The sequence below is a fragment of the Onychomys torridus genome, chromosome 3, assembly GCF_903995425.1.
Source record: "Onychomys torridus chromosome 3, mOncTor1.1, whole genome shotgun sequence".
NCBI classification, from domain to species: Eukaryota; Metazoa; Chordata; class Mammalia; order Rodentia; family Cricetidae; genus Onychomys; species Onychomys torridus.
This window is the reverse complement of record NC_050445.1, coordinates 107,924,838-107,947,046: the sequence shown is the minus strand read 5'-3', so window position 1 is coordinate 107,947,046 and position 22,209 is coordinate 107,924,838. Positions and strand designations below refer to the sequence as shown.

At 45.3% G+C, this 22,209-nt stretch overlaps 1 protein-coding gene across 1 annotated transcript in view; it reads right to left on the bottom strand.

Moving 5' to 3' along the window:
- Nup210 (nucleoporin 210) overlaps positions 1-2,669 on the bottom strand; it is a 99,093-nt gene extending 96,424 nt beyond the window's left edge. The window contains exon 1 of the mRNA XM_036181791.1: positions 2,477-2,669. Coding sequence (XP_036037684.1) covers positions 2,477-2,643 — 167 coding nt within the window. The 5' untranslated portion in view covers positions 2,644-2,669. The remainder of the gene's footprint in view (positions 1-2,476) is intronic.
- Between the last annotated feature and the right edge of the window lie 19,540 nt (positions 2,670-22,209).

Below are 22,209 nucleotides of genomic sequence, written 5' to 3'. Positions count from 1 at the left end.
GTCCTATTTTAGTGGGACACAGGCACACACATACAGGCTTAGTCTCCCCTTGCCTTAAGTACAGTCTAATCCCAGAGTCCCCAGGCTCTCACTCATCCTCCCTCCACTCCCCTGCCTTACCTACCCCACTTCCCAGCAGAGCACCTTCTTAACAAACCACAGAACTGAAAGGAAACCACAATGACCCCGAGTTTGGGGAAAAGCTGAAGGACAAGGGTGGGGTTTCTTCCTTTCTCTTTTCCTCTCAATTCTCCAAGTTTTTTGTGGGCATCATTTGTAAGTGGTACCTTTTAAAGGAACCAATAAAATAACTTTCCAAATCACTTTCAATGCAAGATAGCTAAGCTAAATCATAACTTGTTATGTAGCAAGGCTAACCGGGTTCAACCTGAGAGACCAAGGAGCCAATTAGCCAAGGCTGCAGGCCCAGGTCCCACACAGTGGGCTGGAAGGCTTCAGTGTCGTCACTACTCCATGTGAGTGAGCTGCCATCCTTCCCTCTCCTCGTCCCCTCAACACAGCAATATGGCCCAGATGACCTCCCAGTTATGTGAAGCTATGGGCTCAGACATGCAGCGACTTCAGAGAACTTGGAGCTCCACAGTGAACCCCAAGGAGGAGCAACACCCCCAGGACCTGGCATGTGTTGACTTTTGTTTTTCATCTCAGGGGCCATTTCCTCCCAGGTGGAGGTAACTGCACGCATGAGTCTTAGCTACTTGCCAACTCCCAAAACCTCCAGGCGAGAATCCTCAAAACTAAAGCAGTAAGCGGCGGTATTCAGAATAACACTTCTGAATTGTACTTGATTGACAGACCATCTTCCTGTGAAGTAAAGGGGAAACGGCAACCAAACACCTTCAAAGAAGACACTTAGTCTGAGCAGTCAACCACACCTTAGGATGAAAGCAACCAGACGCTAAACAACCCAGAAGGTACTCAGTGCGCCTCTGATGCGTCTGAGATTTTGAGTGCTTTTCCCAGTCCTCCTGAGTAAATAAAAATCTGCCAAGATCCACCAGCAACTCTCAGGAAAGCACAGTTGGGGGAAAAGAAAGAAAAAGGTTGTTATTTTAGAAACAAAAGTTTGACTACAGAACTTCACAGAAAGCAGTACACAAACGTATGCGAGGGGATTCACTTGGAGCCAGCTATTATAAATAGCCAGCTTCCTCTTTCTTGCCCATCTATCAAACAGACGACTTCAACAAGAGAGTGAGCACTATTCCTCCAAAGTGTTAACAGCTGATCTTCCCGCTCAAAACAAGGCCCCAGAGAGGGATAGAGCGCCTCCTCACAGGTAAACATTCACTCCAAAATGCAATGGAATGACTCCGCCTCTTTATACTTCAAAGGCCAATTTAGAGACACAGTCTCTGAATTGTCTCATAATCCAGACTGACCTAAAACTGGGGATCCTCCTGCCTCAGCTTCCCCAGTCAGGAACTTCAGGCGCGCAATGCCACCTTTATGAGGCAGACTTTTAAAACAAATAGCTTTGAAAAGTACATGTGACAGAATATGGGTCTGAGCTCTCTGGGCATCATACAGAACATGAAAACACACACACACACACACACACACACACACACACACACACACACACACACACACCCTAGCTAGTTAAGTTTTAGCCTAGACCATGGTTGTTCCTTATGCTGCGACCTTTTAATATTTTCAGGTTGTGGTGACCCCCAACCATAAAATTATTGCGTTGCTACTTCATAGCTGTAATTTGCTACTATTATGAATCCTAACGTAAATATCTGATACCCAGGATATCTGATGTGCCACAAAGAGGTCAAAACCCCTAGGTTGAGAACCACAAGTTTAGAGCGATCCTTGAGGCAGAAAGGAGGCTGGCAGCTAAGTGTTGCCTGGGAGAGGAGAGGCAGTAAGGCACTACCTAATTATCACTAGTGAGGTTAGGGTGTGTGTCAAGGGTGTGACCAGGTCACACCCTACTCAGCCTACAACCAGAAGCTCTCCTCATCTGCCTAGCCGACCCCACTCCACCAGCACCTCATTCCTTCGCCTCAAACTTGAGAGATGGAAAACAGACCTCTAGGTCCTTTCATCCGAGACTTATGATCTTCCCAAAGTGGCCCAACGGGTATGGTGTGTCTCCCACACACGCCTTACACAGGTCTCCACAGACCCGCTTCCCACACCAGTCAGGCGCCAAGGGCGAGTGCCCCCGTCTCCCACAGACTCCAGAGCCCCGGCTGTTCCTGCGGGAGCTCCTCAGGGCCCTGACAGCAGGGGACCGAGGCCACGTGCGGCGCGCCCGCGATCCCCAGCCTCCGCTTCCCGCGCAACTCAGACGCGAGAGACCCGGACGCCATGCGCAGGCAGGCGGCGAGCGCGCGCGCCCCGGGGTCACGCGGGGCCGGCTGGAGCGAGCACGCCGTGCACCTGCGGCCCAGGCCCCCCTCCCGCGCACCTGCCGCCTCCCGCCCGAGCCCGCGCGCCTCACCAGCGGTAGCAGCCCTCAGAGGCTTCCAGAGTGAAGTTCACGCGCGTGGCCCGCGTGAAGGGCAGCAGCACTTTGGGAATGTTGAGCTTGGCAGCCACGGCGGGGCCGGCTGCCTGCAGCAACAGCAGCGCCCAGAACGCCGGCTGCACCCGCGAGGCCCGCGCCATCCTCCCGGCCTCGCTAGCGCCCCGGCGCGCGCTCCCGCGCCCGCCAGCGGCGCGCGCTGGGCAGCAGGTGGCCGCGGGGGGGGGGCGGGGCGAGCGCCGTGGGGGGCGGGGCGAGCTCAGGGGGCGGGGCGCTGGAGAGGCCGTGAACTCGCGCCCGTGCTGCGCCCCTGGAGCGCGCCGAGTCCTGCGCGCTTTTTTTTTTCAGCCCCGGAGCCGGTTGCGTGTGGCCTCAGGCCGCCGCCGCCGCCGCCGCGCGCATGTCACTGGTCGCCAGTGGCAGCCTTCCAGCCGGCTCGCATTCGATCATACCTCCTTGTCTGGAGCCTCTGGCGGTAGAGCCAGGACATCGCACTAAGACAAGGCAACCCAGAACATTGTGGGTTGCCATGTGGAGTGCCCACTGACCCCCACACTTCAGCGGGAAGCCACCCGCTGAAGCAACAGCGAGCTCAAGGAGGTCTTGGGGTTCTTTCTGTTTTATTTTTTTTATTTGTTTTGTATTGTTTTGTTTTTCGAGACAGGGTTTCTGTAGCTTTTGAGCCTGCCCTGGAATTCACTCTGTTAGACCAGGTTGGCCTCGAACTCAGAGATCCGCCTGCCTCTGCCTCCGTGTGCTGAGATTAAAAGCGTGTGCCACCACTGCCGCTCGATCTTGAGGGGTTCTTTAGGATCAGTCCATCAGCAGGGCAATACTAGAGACTTTCCAAGGGAGTTACCCCAAAGTTCAGTTAAGAGTACAACACTACCCTGAAAGCAAGCACAGCAACCCGAATTCAGCTGCAAGGTGAGCCTGGGTTCATCTGGAACTGGATAGAGCAGTGGGACCTGCAGGGAAAGTCTTGATGCCACGAGCAAGGAGAAGAAGTTGAATTTCAGGCTGTCTGGGGAAGCCTGGGGGAGGAAACCTCTGAATGCTAGCATCTTGTTGGGTTTCTGAGGCTACCATCCCTGGTCTGGGCTAGTTAGGGGTTTGTTTGTTTGGTTGGTTTTTGTTTTGGGTTTTGTTTTGTTTTGTTTTGCTTTGGTCAGCTTAATGCAAACTTAATACAAACTAGTGTCTTCTGGGGAGAGGAACCTCAACTGAGAAAATGGCCCATCGGATTGCCCTGTGGGCATGTTTATTGAGCATTTTCATGATTAATAATTGATGTGGGAGGGCCCAGCTCACTGTGGGCAGTGCCACGCCTGAGAAGGGGGTTCTGAAGTGTGTAAGGAAGCAGGCTGAGCAAGCCAACAGGAGCAACCCCATTAAGTTGCATTCCTCCGTGGCTCTGTTGGCTTCAGTTCCCGAACCTGCTTGAGCCCCTGCTTCAGCTTCCCACAGTGGACTGTGCTTGGGATAGATAAACCAAATAAAGCCTTTCCTTCCCAAGGTGCTTTTGGCAATGTTGTTCTTACCCATGGGACTTTTGGGTAGAAGGAGGGGCATGTGGAGGGCACCCCCAGGGCTGAGGACCCTGAACCAGGAATGTATGCTTGAGGAGCTCCCCCGAAGAGGATGTGTCTTCCAGGCTGGGTACCAGGTGCTGTGAGAGGGCAAGTTCCCTCTTCTTCTCAAGGAAACAAAGAAGTGTGGGGAAGTCTGCCCCCGGGTGTCCGTGCAAAGTCTTCCTGAGTGTTCTTCATTATGCTTTGTTGTTTTTAATTTCCAGTGCTAGAGATCACACACAGAGCTTCACTCTTGAGTATTTCAGGACTCACTTTAGAGCAGGTGCTGGGATCAGGTGGCTAAAATTTAAAAAGTTCAAAGGAATTCAGAGTGGAAGATCTATTCTTCCATCATCCAGTCCCTGCATTAGTAAGTTTGAGAGTACCTGGACCCTATGTTAGACAGGTAAACAAAATACATAAAAAGGGACCTGGTGGGGCACAAGGGAACTTTAGTCTTTGGACCATTAGGATCACAGGGCCCTGTGGTTCCAGCTCTCTGTTTATCAAGAAGTCAGTAACAGGTATACATCAGTAACAGATTAGATAGATAGATAGATAGATAGATAGATAGATGATAGAGATAGATGATATAAATAGATAGATAGATAGACAGATACAGTGGTTCTTAGAATGTAATTAATCCCATAATCTCATAGGGAGTAGCACTATTAGGAGGTGTGGCTTTGTTGGAGTGGGTATGGCCTGGTTGGAGGAAGTGTGTCACTATAGGGGTGGGCTTTGAGGTTTCCTATGCTCAGGATACTGCCTAGTGTATCAGTCGACTTCCTGTTGCCTGCAAAATGTAGGACTCTCAGCTACTACTCCGGTACCATGTCTGCCTGCATGCTGCCATGTCCCACCATGATGATAATGGACTGTGCCTCTGAAACTGTACACCACCCCAATTAAATGTTTTCTTCATAAGAATTGCTGTGGCCATCGTGTCTCTTCACAGCAATAGAAACCCCAAGACAGGCAGATGGACAGTCAGACTGACAGACAGTTACATTTATTTATTTATCTCTCTCTCTCTCTCTCTCTCTCTCTCTCTCTCTCTCTCTCTGTGTGTGTGTGTGTGTGTGTGTGTGTGTGTGTGTGATGTAAGGCATGTAGAGGTCAGAGGACAGCCTGTGGGAACTGGTTCTAACTTTCCTCCATGTGGGTCCTGGGAATGGAATTCAGGTCATCATGCCTGATAGTAAGGGCTCTTACCCACTAAGCCATCTCCAGGGCCCCAGTAATGGGTATTTAAGAGAATATCAAGGCTGTTAAAAATGGCAACGCATTTTTTTTTTAAAGACAGGGTTTCTCTTTGTAGCTTTGCACCTTTCCTGGAACTCACTTTGGAGACCAGGCTGGCCTCAAACTCACAGAGATCCACCTGTCTCTGCCTCCCGAGTGCTGGGATTAAAGGTGTGTGCCACCACCGCCAGGCCGGCAACACATTTTTTAAAAGATACATTTATCCAGAGAAATGAACACTGGTGTTCATACAACCCTGTGGGTAAAGTGAGTTATAGAAACTAGAAGCAGCACAGAAGTCCTTCAATGAATGAGTACCCTGTGGCATGCTCATAATATGAAGTATTATTCAGCAATAAATATTGTGGTGTTGACATATATAACAATTTCAATGAATCTCCAGAGAACTGTACTAGGTGGGAAAATTTAAGGTGACTGGGGCTGGAGAGATGGCTTAGCAGTTAAGAGCACTTGTTGCTCTTGCCGAGAACCCAGATTTGGTTCCCATCGCCCACATGACAACTCACGACTGTAACTCCAGTACCAGGAGATTGAGCATCCTCTTCTGCCACAGCAAGTGTCTGAAGGTCAGAGATCATTTGCAGGAGTCAAGTCTCTCCTACTATGGGGGCCCTGAGAATAGAACTGATGTTGTCAGGCTTGGCCGCAAGTGCCAGACCCACTGAGCCATCTTGCTGGCCCTCTCATAGAGTTTTCTTGAAATGACGAAGTGCAGGACGGGCAAACAGAGGAGTGATGATTGCCAGGATTGCCAGGGTAGAGTGTCACTGTCAAAGGCAACATGACCATGTTCAGGGTGATGGGAATGTTGGGTACCTTGACCTCACTCAGGACAACTCCCTGGTTTTATAAGATGTTACAGTTGGAGAAACAGGTAGGGTACATGAGACTTCTCTACTATTTCTTAAAATTCTACATGAATCAACAGAGAGAAAGGGAGGGAAGGAGAGTTGTTTAACCTGGGCTGTGGATCCTACCCAGAATCCCAGGATTGTGATTTCTAGCGTGGGCCACATATAAAGACCCTGTTATACAAACAGTTAAACCAATGGACACACTTGCTGACTGTGTGTTCCTTAGGTAACAAGGACATTTTCCTAGCCCCAAACAACCAGTGATTGTCAGTAAATCTTTAAAAATGTGTCTTTCACATTGTACACACCCACTTCCCAGAGTTTTGGTCATTTACAAAGCCAGGGAGGAATGATGTCTGGTGCCCATGGGTGAAGAGCTTTGCTGCTTCTATGTCTGAGCTTGCTCCCACTGCTCTTCTTCCCTGGGTGTTAATACTTCATCTGAGAAGGTCTCCAAAGACATCCTGAGCCACCCCTGTGGCCCCTAGCACAGATCCCTGGGGACAAGAGAAAAACAGATTGTGTGAGGACACTTTGTCAACCTGATAAATAAAATAAGAAAATATTTCCTGAGACTTGTCATCCGGTTCCTCCCTAACTTCTGTCATTTCTTTGACACCCTAAAAAAATATTTTTTTTACAATGTCTGAGTGCCACCTGCACTGTTATTTCCCATTTGTCTTTGATTTGAAGTGTTTACATCTATTTGTTTAAGAAGCGGGCTTTGCTGCCTCTCTAAATAGAAAACCAAGACCAGCTGCCAAAACAGAAGCAGCCATGAAATAAATAGAGGAAACAAAGGGATGCCCTGATATCCAGTCCATGATTCCTGCAGCAGCTCAGAGCTAAGGCCTGCCCTGGGCTCCCACATGGAGCATGCCAAGCCACCCCGGAGCCACGGCGCCAAGCTGGGCCTTTGTCTAGGGCACTGCAGGACCCAGAGGAAAAGTCTCTCACAGCTAACTTCTTCCTGTGGATGCTGTCACATTGGAGGGTACCCACCACCTTTTTGCAACCATTCAGTACTTTTGAGAAATCATTTTATAGTGGAATCACAACAGGCGACAGAATAATAGTATAAGAGGGCCTGGGGACCTTAAGCCTCATGACTGTCCAGTGCTGTGGCACCTCCTCAACCCTGGGTCAATCCCACTTCCCCAGTGGCAACTTCCCTGTTTTGATATAGAGGAGGAGACAGTGGTGACTCCATCTGGATGTCACTGTGAATCTAACAGACAAGGCCCCTTCTGTATAGACTACCACAATACTGCTGCCACACCTCAAAAATTAGCAGCAATACATTGGTCATAAAATGCACATCTAGAGCTAGGCATGGTGGTGCACACCTTTAACTCCAGTACTTGAGAGGCAGAGGCAGAAAGATCTCTGTGAGTTCAAAGCCAGTCTAGTCTACATAGTGAGTTCCAAACCAGCCAGTGTTACACAGGTATTCTGTGTCAAATAAATATATACACATATAGAGGGTCAGAGAGATGATTCAGAGAGTAGATACCTGCTGCCAATGCCGACAACCTGAGTTCAACCTCCAGGATCGATGAAATGAAAAGAGAACAGACGCCCACAAGTTCCCTTCTGACCTCCACCTGAGGACATGCACACCCATACATGTACACACATAATTTAGACAGAAATGTAAAAGCTTTAAAATATACACATACAACTCAAATGTTCAACTATCTCATAAATCCCTTCTTTTCTTTAAAAAAATTTTTTTCTTTTTTACAAGTCAGGATTGTGCTGAGACAGGAGGACTGCTGTAAGTTTGAGGCCAGCTGGGATACATAATAAATGCCAGGATAGCCGGTGTACATAATAAGACCCTGTCCATAAAAAAGGAAATAGGTAAATAAGTAAAGGATTGCCAGTGTGTTTGCAGCCTGTAGTCCTGCCTACTCAGGAAGTGCCAGGGGTGTTGGAAATCGTTCTCTTTGGCCAAACGCTTTCTAGAACTCTGCATGCAGAAGATAATGGCAGCACTTAATTAGGGGAAGTGCTGTCTCCCAGTGCGGCCCAGGCTTGCTCTGCTGGAGGCTTCATCTTCCCACTGCACTTAGTCACTTTTACCTGTGTGGCCCCATCCCCCTCTGCCAGGATTAATGAGCATTTGCTTCCAGCAACAGCTTCTTGAGGATAGGCCGCCCTTTCTCCTCACTCATGCATTCCCTTCTTCCCATGGCATCCCTTGAGAACAGTGGCTGCAGAGGAGGAAACTATAGGCAGTGGACCTGGAGAGATGGTCCCGAGTCCAGAGCACTGGCTGCTCTTGTAGAGGAGCCAGATTCGATTGCCAGCACCCACACGGCAGCCCCAAACCACCTGTAACTCCAGCTCCTGGGAATCGGATGCCCTCTCTTGTCCTCTAACGGCACTGAACACATGTAGTGTACACACATACATGCAGGCAAAACACACACATTAGGGAAGGAAACAAGGAAGGAAATAAAATTGTAGGCAGCTTGTCAAAGCTTTGAGCCTCCTTCGAAGTACAGACACGTGGTTGGACATGAGGAAACACACCTGCAATCCCTGTACTTGTTGGGATCTGAGGAGGAAGATTGAAAGATAGAAACCAGACTGGGCTATGTAACATCTCAGGTACATGTGGGGGTCCAGCTGCCTAAAGGTGACTCCCTGCTAGACTCATGAACCAGTCCTCGGGTCCCCTACTCCTTGCGCTCCAGAACTGCCCCAGGGCCTGGCAGTGTGAATGCTCTGTTTCCATGACAGTGAAGTTTGCATGGGAACTAGCTTTGGGCTGTACCCCTGGTGAACATGACTCCCGGATGGGTCTGTGAGAGCATCAGAGGGAGAGACCAGTGCAGGAATCTGTGGACTTCTCTACTGCACCAGTGTGGGACTGGGCATCATCCATCCCACTGAGGGCCTGAGGAGAAGGCGGAAGTTTTCCTCAAACCCCACAAAGCTAAGGTCCACACTGGAAGCAAAGGCTGTGACAGGAGGGGTTCACCCACAGCTGCACCAACACATCATTAAGATAAATGTCGGGGGGGGGGGGGCTGGGGAGACAGCTGTCAGGAAAGTGCTTCTTGTACAACCGTGAAGTCTTGAGCTCACCTCTCCAAATCCTCAAAAAAGCAAGGCACGGTGGCTCTCAGCCCTGGGGCAGTAGAGACAGGTAGACCCTGGTCAGCCAAGCCAGCCAATACAGCAAGTTCAGTGAGAGACCCTGAATAATAATAATAATAATAATAATAATAATAATAATAATAGTAATTATTATTATTATTATTATATTTATTATCATACCATATAAACATGAGGACCTGATTTTGAAATCCCAGGACACATGTGAAGCTGAGCTCAATAGTATTTATAATCCCAGCAAGATGGGAGGAGGAACCAGGAGAATCTTGGGAATGCTGTGGGCCTGCTGGTATCTTCACCTACAAAACTACAACAGACCCTGCTTGTAAAACTGAAATTACAGATGCTTATGAGCTGCCCTGTGGTTGCTGGGAACCAAACCTGGGTCCTCTGGAAGAACAGCCAACTCTCTGAATTGCTGAGCCATCGCTCCAGCCCCATAAATATATAATACTCCTTGTTTGTTTGCTTTTCAAAACAAAGTTTCTCTGTGTAACAGCCCTGGCTGTCCTTTGTAGCCCAGGCTGGCCTCGAACTCACAGAGATCCACCTGCCTCTGCCTCCCAAGTTGGGATTAAAGGTGGGCGCCACCACCTGGCTAAATAATCCATTTTTGGGAAAGATGAGCTTCAGTTTCTTCTCCGTGCTCTTCTGTTACGTTCACTGAGGGAAGGAGCCAGTTTTTCTGTCAGCCTCAGTTTTCAAACTGTCAGTTCTCTACCTGAGACTTCCCATCGTTGCACAGGTGACTTCCTGTCAGAGGAACAGTGACTTCCTGTGAGACATTCCTGGCCCAAGAAGCAGCTTGTGTGAATAAATTTAAGTAGCCAGCAAAGGAGCTTCAGCTAAAACAAAACCAAACCCATATATCTCAGCATTCACACACAAGTTGCTTTGTTACAATGTGTTTTAAGGCATAATCTGACATGGCTGAATAAAACAGCCTGGGGGATTTCCCATCTGTCAGAAGCATTAATGTGCTGAAATTCCAGTTAGTTAGAGGAGAGAGCATTTTTCTGCTGTTTCTATACTGTGTGTCCTAAAAACTGGTATTGAAAAAAAGTGGGAATCATTTTTTTTTAGCTTTATTTTATTTTTAAGTGGAGACCAGAAAAGGGTGTTGGATCTCTCTTGAGCTAGAATTACATTAAGTTGTGAGATCCCTGAAGTGGGTGAAGGGAATTGCTCAGCTCCTCTGAAAGGGCAGTAGAGACTCAGCCAACTGAGCCTTCTCTCCAGCCCCAAGGCAGGAATCTTGATTGGAAATTTCTCAGTTTATCCCCTACTATTATTATCTCAAGGCTGAAAGGAAGTGTTTTAGAAGATAAACCCAAGTTCTTCATCATATGAATAAATGAAAACTGCTGGGATGCAGAGTCTGGTGTTTGGAGCAAAGGGAAGTTCCCAGAACTTCCCTCCCGCAACAGGCAGATTAGAAAGGAGATAAGGAATACAAATGTATTCATGTACAAGAAGAAATCACAGCCCAGGGTGTGACTCCCATAGTCCAACAGGACTCAAGCCTCTTTATCCCCTCTTCCTACAGGCAGAGACAGTGGAGACAACAGAGGATGTTTAAGGTAACTCAGTGGGTTTGGAGAACATTCAGTGTCTTGATACAGTAGCCTGGAGTATAGGACAGATTGTGGCTCATAAAAGCTCTGCTAAGGGGCCAGACTAGAAGACAGTGATGTGTGACTCAAATCTGTCCAGGTGTACCAGCAGACTTGGGCTTTCTTCTAGCCTGGCAGCAAATGGGAGTCCAGGAAAGGGCCTAGGCTGTCCGCTTGCTCTTTGGCAGGTCAAAGTTAGGAGAACTTTGAAGAAAGTATAGCACCAGGGAAGAGAGGTACAAGACGTAAGTGAGATCTCTCTCTCTCTCTCTCTCTCTCTCTCTCTCTCTCTCTCTCTCTCTCTCTCTCTCCTTCTCCCTCTCCCTCTCCCTTTCCCTCTCCCTCCCCCCCACCTCCCTGCGGTGCTGCAGCTGGCATCCAGGACTTACCACAGGAATGAAGGTGACAAGATCTGAACTCTAAGCACATGCTATTTCACGGCCAGTAGATCTTCCCCTTCCTTTGTTGTGTGAACAGAAGTTCCCAGAAGGAAGCTACATCTTCAAGGTGAAACCTACAAGGCCAATGACTTGATTAAAACTTCAATGATTGTAGAGAGGTGAAAATGTTGCTGGTCCTCCAACTAATTACTGCTTATCTTAGGCTATTTTCAGCCCCTTAAGTAGCCATTAAGTGCCCACCTCTGTGTCAGACCTAACCTCCTGTGACTAACAGCTAAAAACTTGGGGGGAGTATTAACTCAACAAAATCATGGTTTCTACCAACCAAAAGGCCTTAGCACCCAAGGCCTATGACAAACGTCCCTCCACTTTGCTGTAACCACCTACCTAATGTTTCTGTCAATATAGCTTAAAAGAGTCTTGGTTTATGGCCTTCCTTGCTTTCACATTGGAATGTGAAATTTGGGGTGACCTAAATCTGTGATCCAGTGACATAGCCACTCATATTTAGCTCCCGAATAAACCATCTCTAATCCCCTTTGAGGCAAGAGTTATGTTTTTGAGTCAACGGATCTAAATGTTCAGCATGCCAAAAAGTGTCATATTTTCAGAGCCCTTCTCTCTGAATCCCAATGGCAAAGAGCTGAAACAAAAACAAAAAAAAAACAAAAAACAAAACAAAAACAAAAACAAAACAAAACAACAACAAAAAAAAAAAAAAAAAACAACACTGAAGAAACCAGTGGATGTGTAAACAGTTTCTACAAGGTGGGGATCCAAATGGCTCCTGCCCAGAAAAGCTCATGCTCTCATCCTTGCCAGTAACCAGAGAAAAGCATCCACTCTAGGCAAAGACCAGGGACGGTGAACAATCCCACGTGCTAACCAAAGAGTGAAGTGGTCCTGCCAATTTGGAGAGCGTTGTACATGTCCGCAAGTCTGTACTGAAAATATCTGAGACAGATGTGTGTCCTGCTTTATTTAGCTTAATTTATAAGACAACCCATGTGGTGCTCTGTTTGCGTTTCTACCCCCAGTGACGGCTTCCCATCGTCAGCGCGTTGGTCTCAACACAGCAACAGTAAAGGTCCAGTGAGAAAGCTAGCTCCTTCAGGTTAAGTGAATGAAATCTCTGGCCCAGATGGGGACCTCGTATTACAAGCTACCCCAACCATACGCACATTAATCCAGCTGGACAGCTCAATCACTTGGCTTAGCCACCAGATGTAGGCTTGCCTTAAGCCATGCTAAGGAGGTAGGAGGAATAATTGTCCTTTTAATGACACAATACATTTTTCCTTTCCAGAATTCCTGCCCCTTAGGATAGCCACCCCAACCACCATGAGGTTAGGCTGGGGTTGTCTGCCTAAATTTCTTTTAGATGCCGGCTGGAGTCCCAAGTATGCTCTTTGGGATTTCTTTGGGCTTTCTCACTCTGCCTCCGGAAACCCCACTTCAGCATAGCTGATTGTCTGCCGAGAGGTTGGCTTCCATGCTGACTTAACTCAAATGCTGTGGGTTCTTCTCCCTTCCATCCCCTCCTCTGGATAGTGGCTAAGAGGTACAGCTTGCCTCCTGGGAATTCTCTTTTAAACTCCAATAAAAGTATCTTCTTTGAATGAGCTTTGGCTTTGCTTGACTTTCAAACTCTTCCTGACTTTAAATTCTTTAATCCAACTGAAAAAAACGAATCAATTTCTACACCCATTTCTGCCTTGGAACGTGAGTCTTTGCACTCGATGGAATCAGTAAAGAGTGTGGATGCACTCAGCTTGGTTCAGGCCACTTTTCCCTCTAAGAGAGAGTACTGCACATTTATGGACAGTGGCTTCAGGGCTTTTTTGGTATCAGGATTATGGAGATGGATCCTGAACTGCATACAATAAGCATGAATATGAATAAACTCCAGTATTCATATCCTAACCAAATTTCTTAAGGTAACCAGGTTTGAATCTTTTAGCACAATCCAGAATAAATTACAGTTCATACTGACACATTTAAGTAAGTGAGAAATTTTAAAAGTTAAAAAATAATAGTTCATATGTTTTTTTTAATTGTCATTTTAATACAGGGTCTTGGTATATTGCCCAGGACAGCACTGAACTCACAATTCTCTTTTCTCAGCTTCCCAAGTGCTGGGATTATGAGCATGCATCACCAAGCCTCACTGTAAAAAAGTTTAATGAAAATATGATACATGCTGCAACATGGGTGATTCCTGAAAATGCTATGCTTCATGAAAAAACAATCTGAGAAGGGATGGTTATCATATGATCTGGTGGGTGTGAAATGTCCAGAGTGAGCCAAAGTACAGAGACAGGAGAGAGAGCAGTAGCTTGGGGCTGGGGATGATGGGAGCAGTTTGGGGTGATGGTGGTAAAGAATGGTTACAGACTTGAGGGGCAAAGTTACGATGTATGAAGTAAATCTCATTAAGACTGTAAAATAATTGGCTAGAATGCCCAGGACACAGTCATAGTTCATACAAGGAGGGCAAATAGTTACCAAAGATCATGAGGGTGAGCAAGTTGGAAGATTCTTCATTTCTCTACATCAGAAAATGAGTAATTAAAGCATGAACTAATAGTCAAAACATACAAAATTACACAATGGTTTAAACAGATGGATCAAATCTGTAGGTCAATATGGTTAGATCTTAAAGTTGTAGTGTTGTGTGCTAAAAGCATATTGTGAAACACAGTGTGGTGGTGCACGCCTTTATTCCCAGCACTCAGGAGGAAGAGGCAGGTGGATCTCTATGAGTTCAAGGCCAACCTGGTTGTATTAGATAGATTTTTCCATTGTGATAAAACACTATCACAATAAACAACTTGGGAAGGAAAGGGTTATTTTGTTCACACTTCCACACCACAGTCTATCATCAAAGGAAGTCAGGTCAGGAACTCAAGGCAGGAACTGAAGCAGAGTATGGCTTACTGGCTTGCTCTCTCCATGGCCTGCTCAGCATTCTTTTTTTTTTCCCAGGGGTGTGTGTGTGTGGGGGGGGGGTTCTCTGTGTATCCCTGGTCATCCTGGAACTCACTCTATAGATCAATCTGGCCTTGAACTCACAGAGATCAGCCTGCCTCTGCCTTTCCAGTGCTGGGATTATAGGCGTGTGCCACCACCACTCAGCTGTATTTTTATTTTTAATTATATGTATGTGTGTGTACAGGTGTCTATGGAGACCAGAAGAGGGTGTCTGGTGCCTAGAGTTTGAATTTACAAGTAGTTATGAGTCGCCTGACATGGATTCTGGAAACTGAGCTCCAGTCTTCTGGAAGAGCAATATGCTCTTAACCACTGAGCCATCTCTCATGCCCTCTTACCATAACTATTTCTTTTCATTAAAAGAAATTATTTAGCTGGATGCTAGTGGGAAACACCTTTAATCCCAGCACTTAGGAGGCAGAGTCAGACAGCTCTCTGTGAGTTTCAGGCCAGCCTGGTCTACAAAGTGAGTTCTAGGCCAGCCAGAGCTGTTACACAGGAAAACCCTGCCTTGAGAAAGAAAGAAAGAGAGAGAGAGAGAAAGAGAGAGAGAGAGAGAGAGAGAGAGAGAGAGAGAGAGAGAGAAGAAAGAAACTATTGTATAAGTGTTTTTTGCCTGCATGTATGTCTGTGCACCACATGTATACAGTGCCTTCAGAGGTCAGAAGAGTGTTGTGGAATAATCTTTTGTACACTGTGAAGATGTATCTTTGCCAAGGCTCCTTTTGACTGGTTTAATAAAGAGTTGAATGGCCAATAGCAAGGCAGGAGAGGATAGATGGGACTCCTGGGCAGAGAGAGAAGAGGAGATAAATCTAGGTGCAGGAGAGATGCCAGAGGACACAGAAAGGAAGCAGGAGATGCAAGATGGAAGAGAGGTAAAAAGCCACAAGGAAAAACATAGGTTAATGTCAATTAATTAATTTAATTTAATTAATTTAAGTTATAAGAGCTAGTAGGACAAGGCTATAGGCTGAGCTTTCATAATTAATAATGTCTCTATGTCATTTTTTGTATGTTGGCGGCCCAAAGAAAAATCTGTCTGCAGAAGAGGGTGTCAGGTTCCCTAGAACTACAATTACAGAAGGTTGTGAGCAGCCATGCACGTGCTGGGAATTAAACCCAGGTCTTCTGCAAGAGAAGGCTGTGCTTGAAACCACCGAGCCATCTCTCAAGTTCCCCATAACCATTTTTAAGAGTACACAGTTCAGTGGTACTGAGCGTGTCACATTGTTGTACAGCTATAGCCACCTCACGTCTCTGGGGACATTTTTTGTTTGTTTGTTTCCCAAATAGAAGCTCCTCTAGGACTCCAAGTGCATCCACACAGCACTTGTCCTGACTTAGTTGATGATCTCAGACCCATCTGTGTGGTCCTGTAAGAGTCCACTGTCTGTGTGCATGGCACTTTCTTCACCTGTTATGGGGCAGCAGACACTGGGGTCACTTCCAGCTTTGGAGTACTCAGGATAATGTTGACATGAACACAGAACAGACCTATTAAGGAAGATACTTCCAGGGCCCTGCATATGGTCCAAAGCAGATAGTGGGTTACTAGCTGGTTACAAGTACCTCACCAGTGTGTTAGATCCTGCATGGACTCTACTATCAGTGTGTGTGGGGCCTCCTTGCCTGCCATGGTGACCACACTATTTTGTTTTTCAACAACAGTGTGTGAGGACCCCATTTCCCCTATTCCCTCGAATGTGTTTGAATTCTGTCAGTGCTATTGTTTAATAGTAGCTACCACCCGAGTCTGTGTGCCTAGGACCTACTCATTCATATTTGGTTCAAAATAAACGTCTTCTTTCTGAGGTGAGACCTCTATTTATATCAACGAATATGAATTAAAACCACTGGAAAAGTTGATGGTTAGTGAGGGGCCCAGAAGTCCCCAAGGCAGGGAGCCAGATCCTGGGCTGTTTCTGACAGCTGCTGCCAGGACAGACTGAATAAATTCCAGCAAGGAGAAAACCTAGACATGGCCTTCTGGCAGGCCTTACCTCCTGCCATGCCGTGGCAACACAGGAAAAGAAGCACAAAAAACTCCAGCAGTTGACTGTAGCTGGAGAGCTTCTCTCCAGCCCCCGCCAAGCCCTGTAGTCTGACAGCCCACTTATAAAATAGTCACTGAGACGCTTATATTATTTATACTGTTTGGCCTAATGGCTCAGGCTTCTTGTTATCTAGTTCTTATATCTTTGTCTTTTTTCTTTTTATATCTTAAATTAACCCATTCCTATTAATTTATAAGTTGCCATGTGGCTCGTGGTTTACCGGTCTGCTTTAGCCTCCCATTTCCCAGAATTCTCTTCTCTTCTCTGCTTGTCCCACCTATACTTCCTGCCTGGCTACTGGCCAATCAATGTTTTATTTACTAACCAATCAAAGCAACACATTTGACATACAGAACATCCCACAGCACTTCCCCTTTTCTTTTTTTAAAAAGGAAGCTTTCAACTTTCACATAGTAAAATGCCTGGGTTTAGAGAAGGAGTGAGCCAATTCCATCTCCAAAGCCAGCTTGGTATATTTGGGAATTTGGGTGTAGCTTCTCTTACTATTTCCTGCTGGAGGGGGGCACTGTATCTTTTGGGGACACAAAGAAAATTTTAGGATTATGGAGTAGTCTGTGAGGGTATATCATCTGAGCCAGTTGCCATGAAACTGTTCTGGATGTTGGATCATCTAGGCCATGGTGTCATCGGAGACCTTTCAGGGGGTCTTGACTGGTCAAACCTGATGTATCTTAATCTGGAACAAATCCACAGCCTCTGGCTTTCTGTGGGAACAAAAGCAGAGCCTCCTTTCCAAAGCAACATATCCTTACACCCAAATTTTGAAGTCAAGGTACCTTTAAAATATACATACTGGTTTAACTCAGCTGCCTTTACAATCAAATATCTCTCTGCAGTTAAAAATCCCAAAGACAACACAATCCAGATTCTTTGTGTAATATCCATCTTTACATGGCTTATTTTTATACTACCTTTACTATATCTTTAAAGACTTTATTTTTAAAAACTATGTATTTCTTTATATAATTGTATATATTCCTTTATATAACTGCATATTTTTCTCTCTCTTTCAAGCCTACGTGCATTTTACACACATTGTAAAGCATTTAAAGTCTTGTTTCATCTGAATCTGCCTTATTGTGTAACTATTGCTTTAAACTGCAGCATTTGTAAGACCAAAATGGCTGCTATGGTTGGTGGCTCTGCCCACCTCAGCTTCCCAACATGGCGGTGGTATAGTTTACCACCAGCTCTGGAGTCTTGTGTACCAACTATCAGAAGCAGTTCTATCAAAGCAGGGTGTAGCCCAGAAACCACTATTTTTTTTTAATACTAGCAAAGGCTAAATCCACCACACACCATGTTGTGCGGCTTACAGAAACCTCTGTGTAACTAGACAGGAATAGGTACCCACCATAGAGTAGCTCAGAACGACACATGTTGCAGCGTCTAGCCGCCCGTATGAGATATGAAGCAGGAACCTGGTTTTGGCTTCCTTTAGAATTGCTTATTAAATATTCTCAGGTTTAAGGTGGAAACTCGAGCTGTTGGACGCCATTTGTAGCTGGACATACAGAGCATCCCACAGCAGTTGACAACCACACAAGGGAGGCAAAGGCAGGCAGATAATCAGGCAGCATTAACTCTGCCACCCAGGGATGCATAAGACTTCAGCTGCTAGACTGAAAAGATCTGAGAGACTCTCCTGTGGGTGAGGAACTTGAGAGACTGGCCTACCTTGGCAAGACAAAGAAGGGCAGTAAACTCTCCAGTGTCCTCCTTGTCCACAGTCTCAGCATGGTCCAGGGGGTGGGTGAGACATGGGACAGTTTTGTCCAATGGTTAGCATTACCATAATCCAGGGGGGTGTCATCTTCTTTGGAGGAGATCATAGGGGTGCCTCTAGAAGTTGGCATTGTTTTTGTCTAACACAGGAAGCCTTTTTCACTGAACACTTTAAATGCCATACTCAGCAGGTTTCTGAAGATTTTCGAAGGTTATCTATCAAGTACATCTGACTATTTTTTGTTGTCATGGTATTGTTTTTTCGAGACAGGATTTTACTGTGTAACAGTCTTAGCTGTCCTGGAACTCACTCTGTAGACCAGGCTGACCTCAAACTCACAGAGATCCATCTGCCTCTGCCTCCCAAGGGCTGGGATTAAAAGCCACGTGCCACCACTGCCTGGCCAACTGCATCTGACTTTAAATAAATTTTACTTGTTTTTAGTCACTTGTTTTAGGTTTAATCTTGAAAACACACACAGAAGATTAAATAAATTTTATCCCTGTCAATGAATTACATTTGTTCTTAGCATGACTACATGCAGAGTTCTGAGCATATTGAAGAGTTTGTTCATTTATAAGACGACTATTAACCTACATGTCCTAATTATCACCTTAAAATTATAATTCTTGAATTGGAGCTCTTTTAGTATCAAAATAAAACTTCAAATCATAAATGTAACCCATAGAAAGACTGTTGATCATAATGTTGATCCCTTTCCAGCACATCATCATAGAATACTAGTTTCTTGTATCATTCAGTTTATCTAAATAGCTAGTCTTAACAAAGTTAGCAAAGACAAAGAGGCCAAATGTACATTTTCAAGTCAGTTTCTGCTAGCTTGAATAGACCTTAGTTAAGGAGAGATATTCCATATGCTCTTGCCAAATGCTTTGGCCATTGTCTTGCTACATCATAAGATAGGAATATCTCAGTTTTTGATGCTCAGAGCCGTGGCCCTAACTCCTTAGCTTCTCATCTCCTTCCTCATATTTTTAATTTTTCTTTTATCATTTTCCATCCTAATTCACCCTGTTTCTCGAGCCTCTGTTATTCTTTTTTTTTAAGATTTATTTATTTATTTATTATTATGTATACAGTGTTCTGTTTGCATGCATCCCTGCAGGCCAGAAGAGGGAGCCAGATCTCATTACAGATGGTTGTGAGCCACCATGTGGGTGCTGGGAATTGAACTCTTAACCTCTGAGCCATCTATCCAGCCCGATTCTGTTATTCTTTACTTAGAATAACACAGCTCTCTGACATCTTAGTCTGTCCAAAAACCCTGGTCAGATCTTATCTCGTGACATCAAACTTCTGCTGGTCTTTTATATAGTCACATTTTTAACCAGAAATCCAACTAGGGATGCTAGATAGAGCTGTCAAGTTGGCATCAAACCTGGCCAGAGGCAAGTAGCCCTAAGCCAGGAGGCCTGGGCTAATTTTTTTTTTCAGACAGCTTACTTTCTAAAGATTTCCTATTTGGTTCTCCTTCTGGCAACATTTTCTGTCTTGGTCCTTTTAAATGACTTTCTCAGGCCATCCTCTGGGTCCTGAGCTGATGTATTCTATTAGCTCAGGTATGTATCTGGCCATAGCCCTTTATTTAAAGTGAAAACTAGAATTGGCAAAATACTAGAAGAATGTTCACATATATCAAACCACTGATGCTTGCAGACTTGATGAATTTTGATAACATTCAAGGACAAACATTTTGGTTTAACTTATGACATTATTCTGAGATGAAGCTGACATCCAGAAGACTTGTTATCTAGCCATATTTTTAAAAAGAATAAATAGTTACTGAACACAGTAAACAAGCCTCATCTATGTTGCCTTGACTGATGAATAAAAATTATTACATTTTTAAATCATCATAGCTTTTTCAGTGTTGTTTGCCATTTTTTAAAAAAATAAACTTTTTTTTTTGTGATTTCCCCCCTCATCTGTAATTCTTATGCTCAAGGCAAAAGTCACCACACAAAAATGTTGTGTAATATTATTTTAAGACGTGTTACATTTGTTTATGTTATGGAACATTTGTTTAATGATGCAAAGATGTGTTGCATTCTTTTATGTTGCATTTGTCTAATTCTGTGAAGCTGGGTTACTTTGCCTGTCTAAAACACCTGATGGTCTAATAAAGAGCTGAACAGCCAATAGCAAGGCAGGAGAAAGGATAGGCGGGGCTGGCAGGCAGAGAGAATAAATAGAAGGAGAAATCTGGGAGGGGAGCAAGGAGCAAGAAAAGGAGACAGCCACCCAGCCAAACATGGATTAAGAAGGAAAGAAAAGATATACAGAAATAGAAAAGGTAAAAGCCCAGAGGCAAAAGGTGGATAGGATAATTTAAGTGAAGAAAAGATGGTAAGAAAAAAGCCTAGCTAAGGCTGGGCATCTGTAAGTAAGAATAAGACTCAGTGTGCACTTATTTGGAAGCTGGGTGGCAGGGCCCAGAAGAACAAGAAAGTAAAAAACAACCAACACAAAAACCCATTCCAATCCAAAATATCTTGGAGACCCACCATTATTCAAAAATATCCATTCCTTTTAAAATAAGAGTTGTATCTAAATTACACACACCGTACACTGTAGTAAATTAAGATTACCTATGTATAGATTTTCATCCATCATCCCTCATGCTAAGCGAACTTTTAATTACAGATTTTATAGGTCTTTAACAATACCCAATAAACTTACAAATCTTGAGGTACAGAAATTTACGTAATTGTCTTACAAATCTTGAGATAAGATTCACATTTTAACCAAGTTTTGGAGCAGTGGTTCTCAACCTTCCTAATGCTGTGACCCTTTAACACAGTTCCTTGTGTTGTGGTGACCCCCCAACCATAACATTATTTCGTTGCTACTTCATAACTGGAATTTTGCTACTGTTATGAACCATAATGTAAATAACTGATAGGCAGGAAATCTGATATCTGACTCCAAAGGGGTCGTGACCCACAGGTTGATAACCACTATTTTAGGTTGTTAAACCAAAACCAAAAAGAGTATGAGGTAAGTAGCACTAATCCCCATTGGGAATAGCTATCTTTTTGTCTTGTTTTGCTCTCCGTTCTCTGTCACACAGTCAGGTCTCCCACCTGACACAGGACAGAGCTTTTGGAGGAAACCTTTAAACAAGTATGCTTGGGTCTAGAGGAGGGGGAGCCATGCCCCAACTCCATAGCCAGCTTTTTGTTGAAGTAGAACAGCATAAATCACATTTTAATATTATCCATTCCTAAAAGACACCTGAGTCCCTGTAAAACTGAATCCAGTGACCAGGGCGAGGGAACAGAGTAAGCTGAGAACAAAGAAGGCTTAGAGATAAACAATTATGAGTCCTGGTTATGGACAGAGGACGGTGCAGGAGGGAGCTGAGAGACACCCTAGCCAGCAAGCAGTGTGTGCATGCCACAGCTGGCCTACTCCTTTTTTCTTGAGAAGATGCAACCCCACAAACACAATCCAATCAACACAAAACAGATAAAATTTTACAGTTTGGTGGCCACCGAGATAAGCCAAAACCAAACAAGGGCCACAGACACCCCCAGTCCTCTGACTCGGGGGTCTGTGCTGCGTCCAGTTTTCCACACATTTCACAAATGCACACGACAGACAGGGTCCTTACCTGTACCTCTGCAGGCTGGCTCTTTTCTCACCATCTAAGCACTGAGAACCTGCCAGTGGCTTCCTCCAAACACTGGGCCTATCAGATTTCTCAGCTCTGGATAAGCCCTGAGCCTCCAGGATCCCAAGGCTGGCCAGAAGAAGACAGATCCGGCTGAATGTCCAAGCCTAGACAAGCCCCCAAACATGGTGGGTTTGGGGTCATTCAGAAATTCCCTAGTCTGACCATTACTAAATTTCAACAATGAAGAGGCTTTTGTTTCAGAAACTGGCACCAGGTCTATTCTGGGGACTCAAGATTCCCAAATGCATCACCGAGCCACCTCAGTCACGGGATTATAAAGGCCAAAACCACAACGTTACAATTTGTTCTCATGCAGGCAGAAGGTCCTCTTGTGCAAAACAAGCTTGTTTACAGACGCAGAAATGGCAGTAAAAAATTAGCTCTAA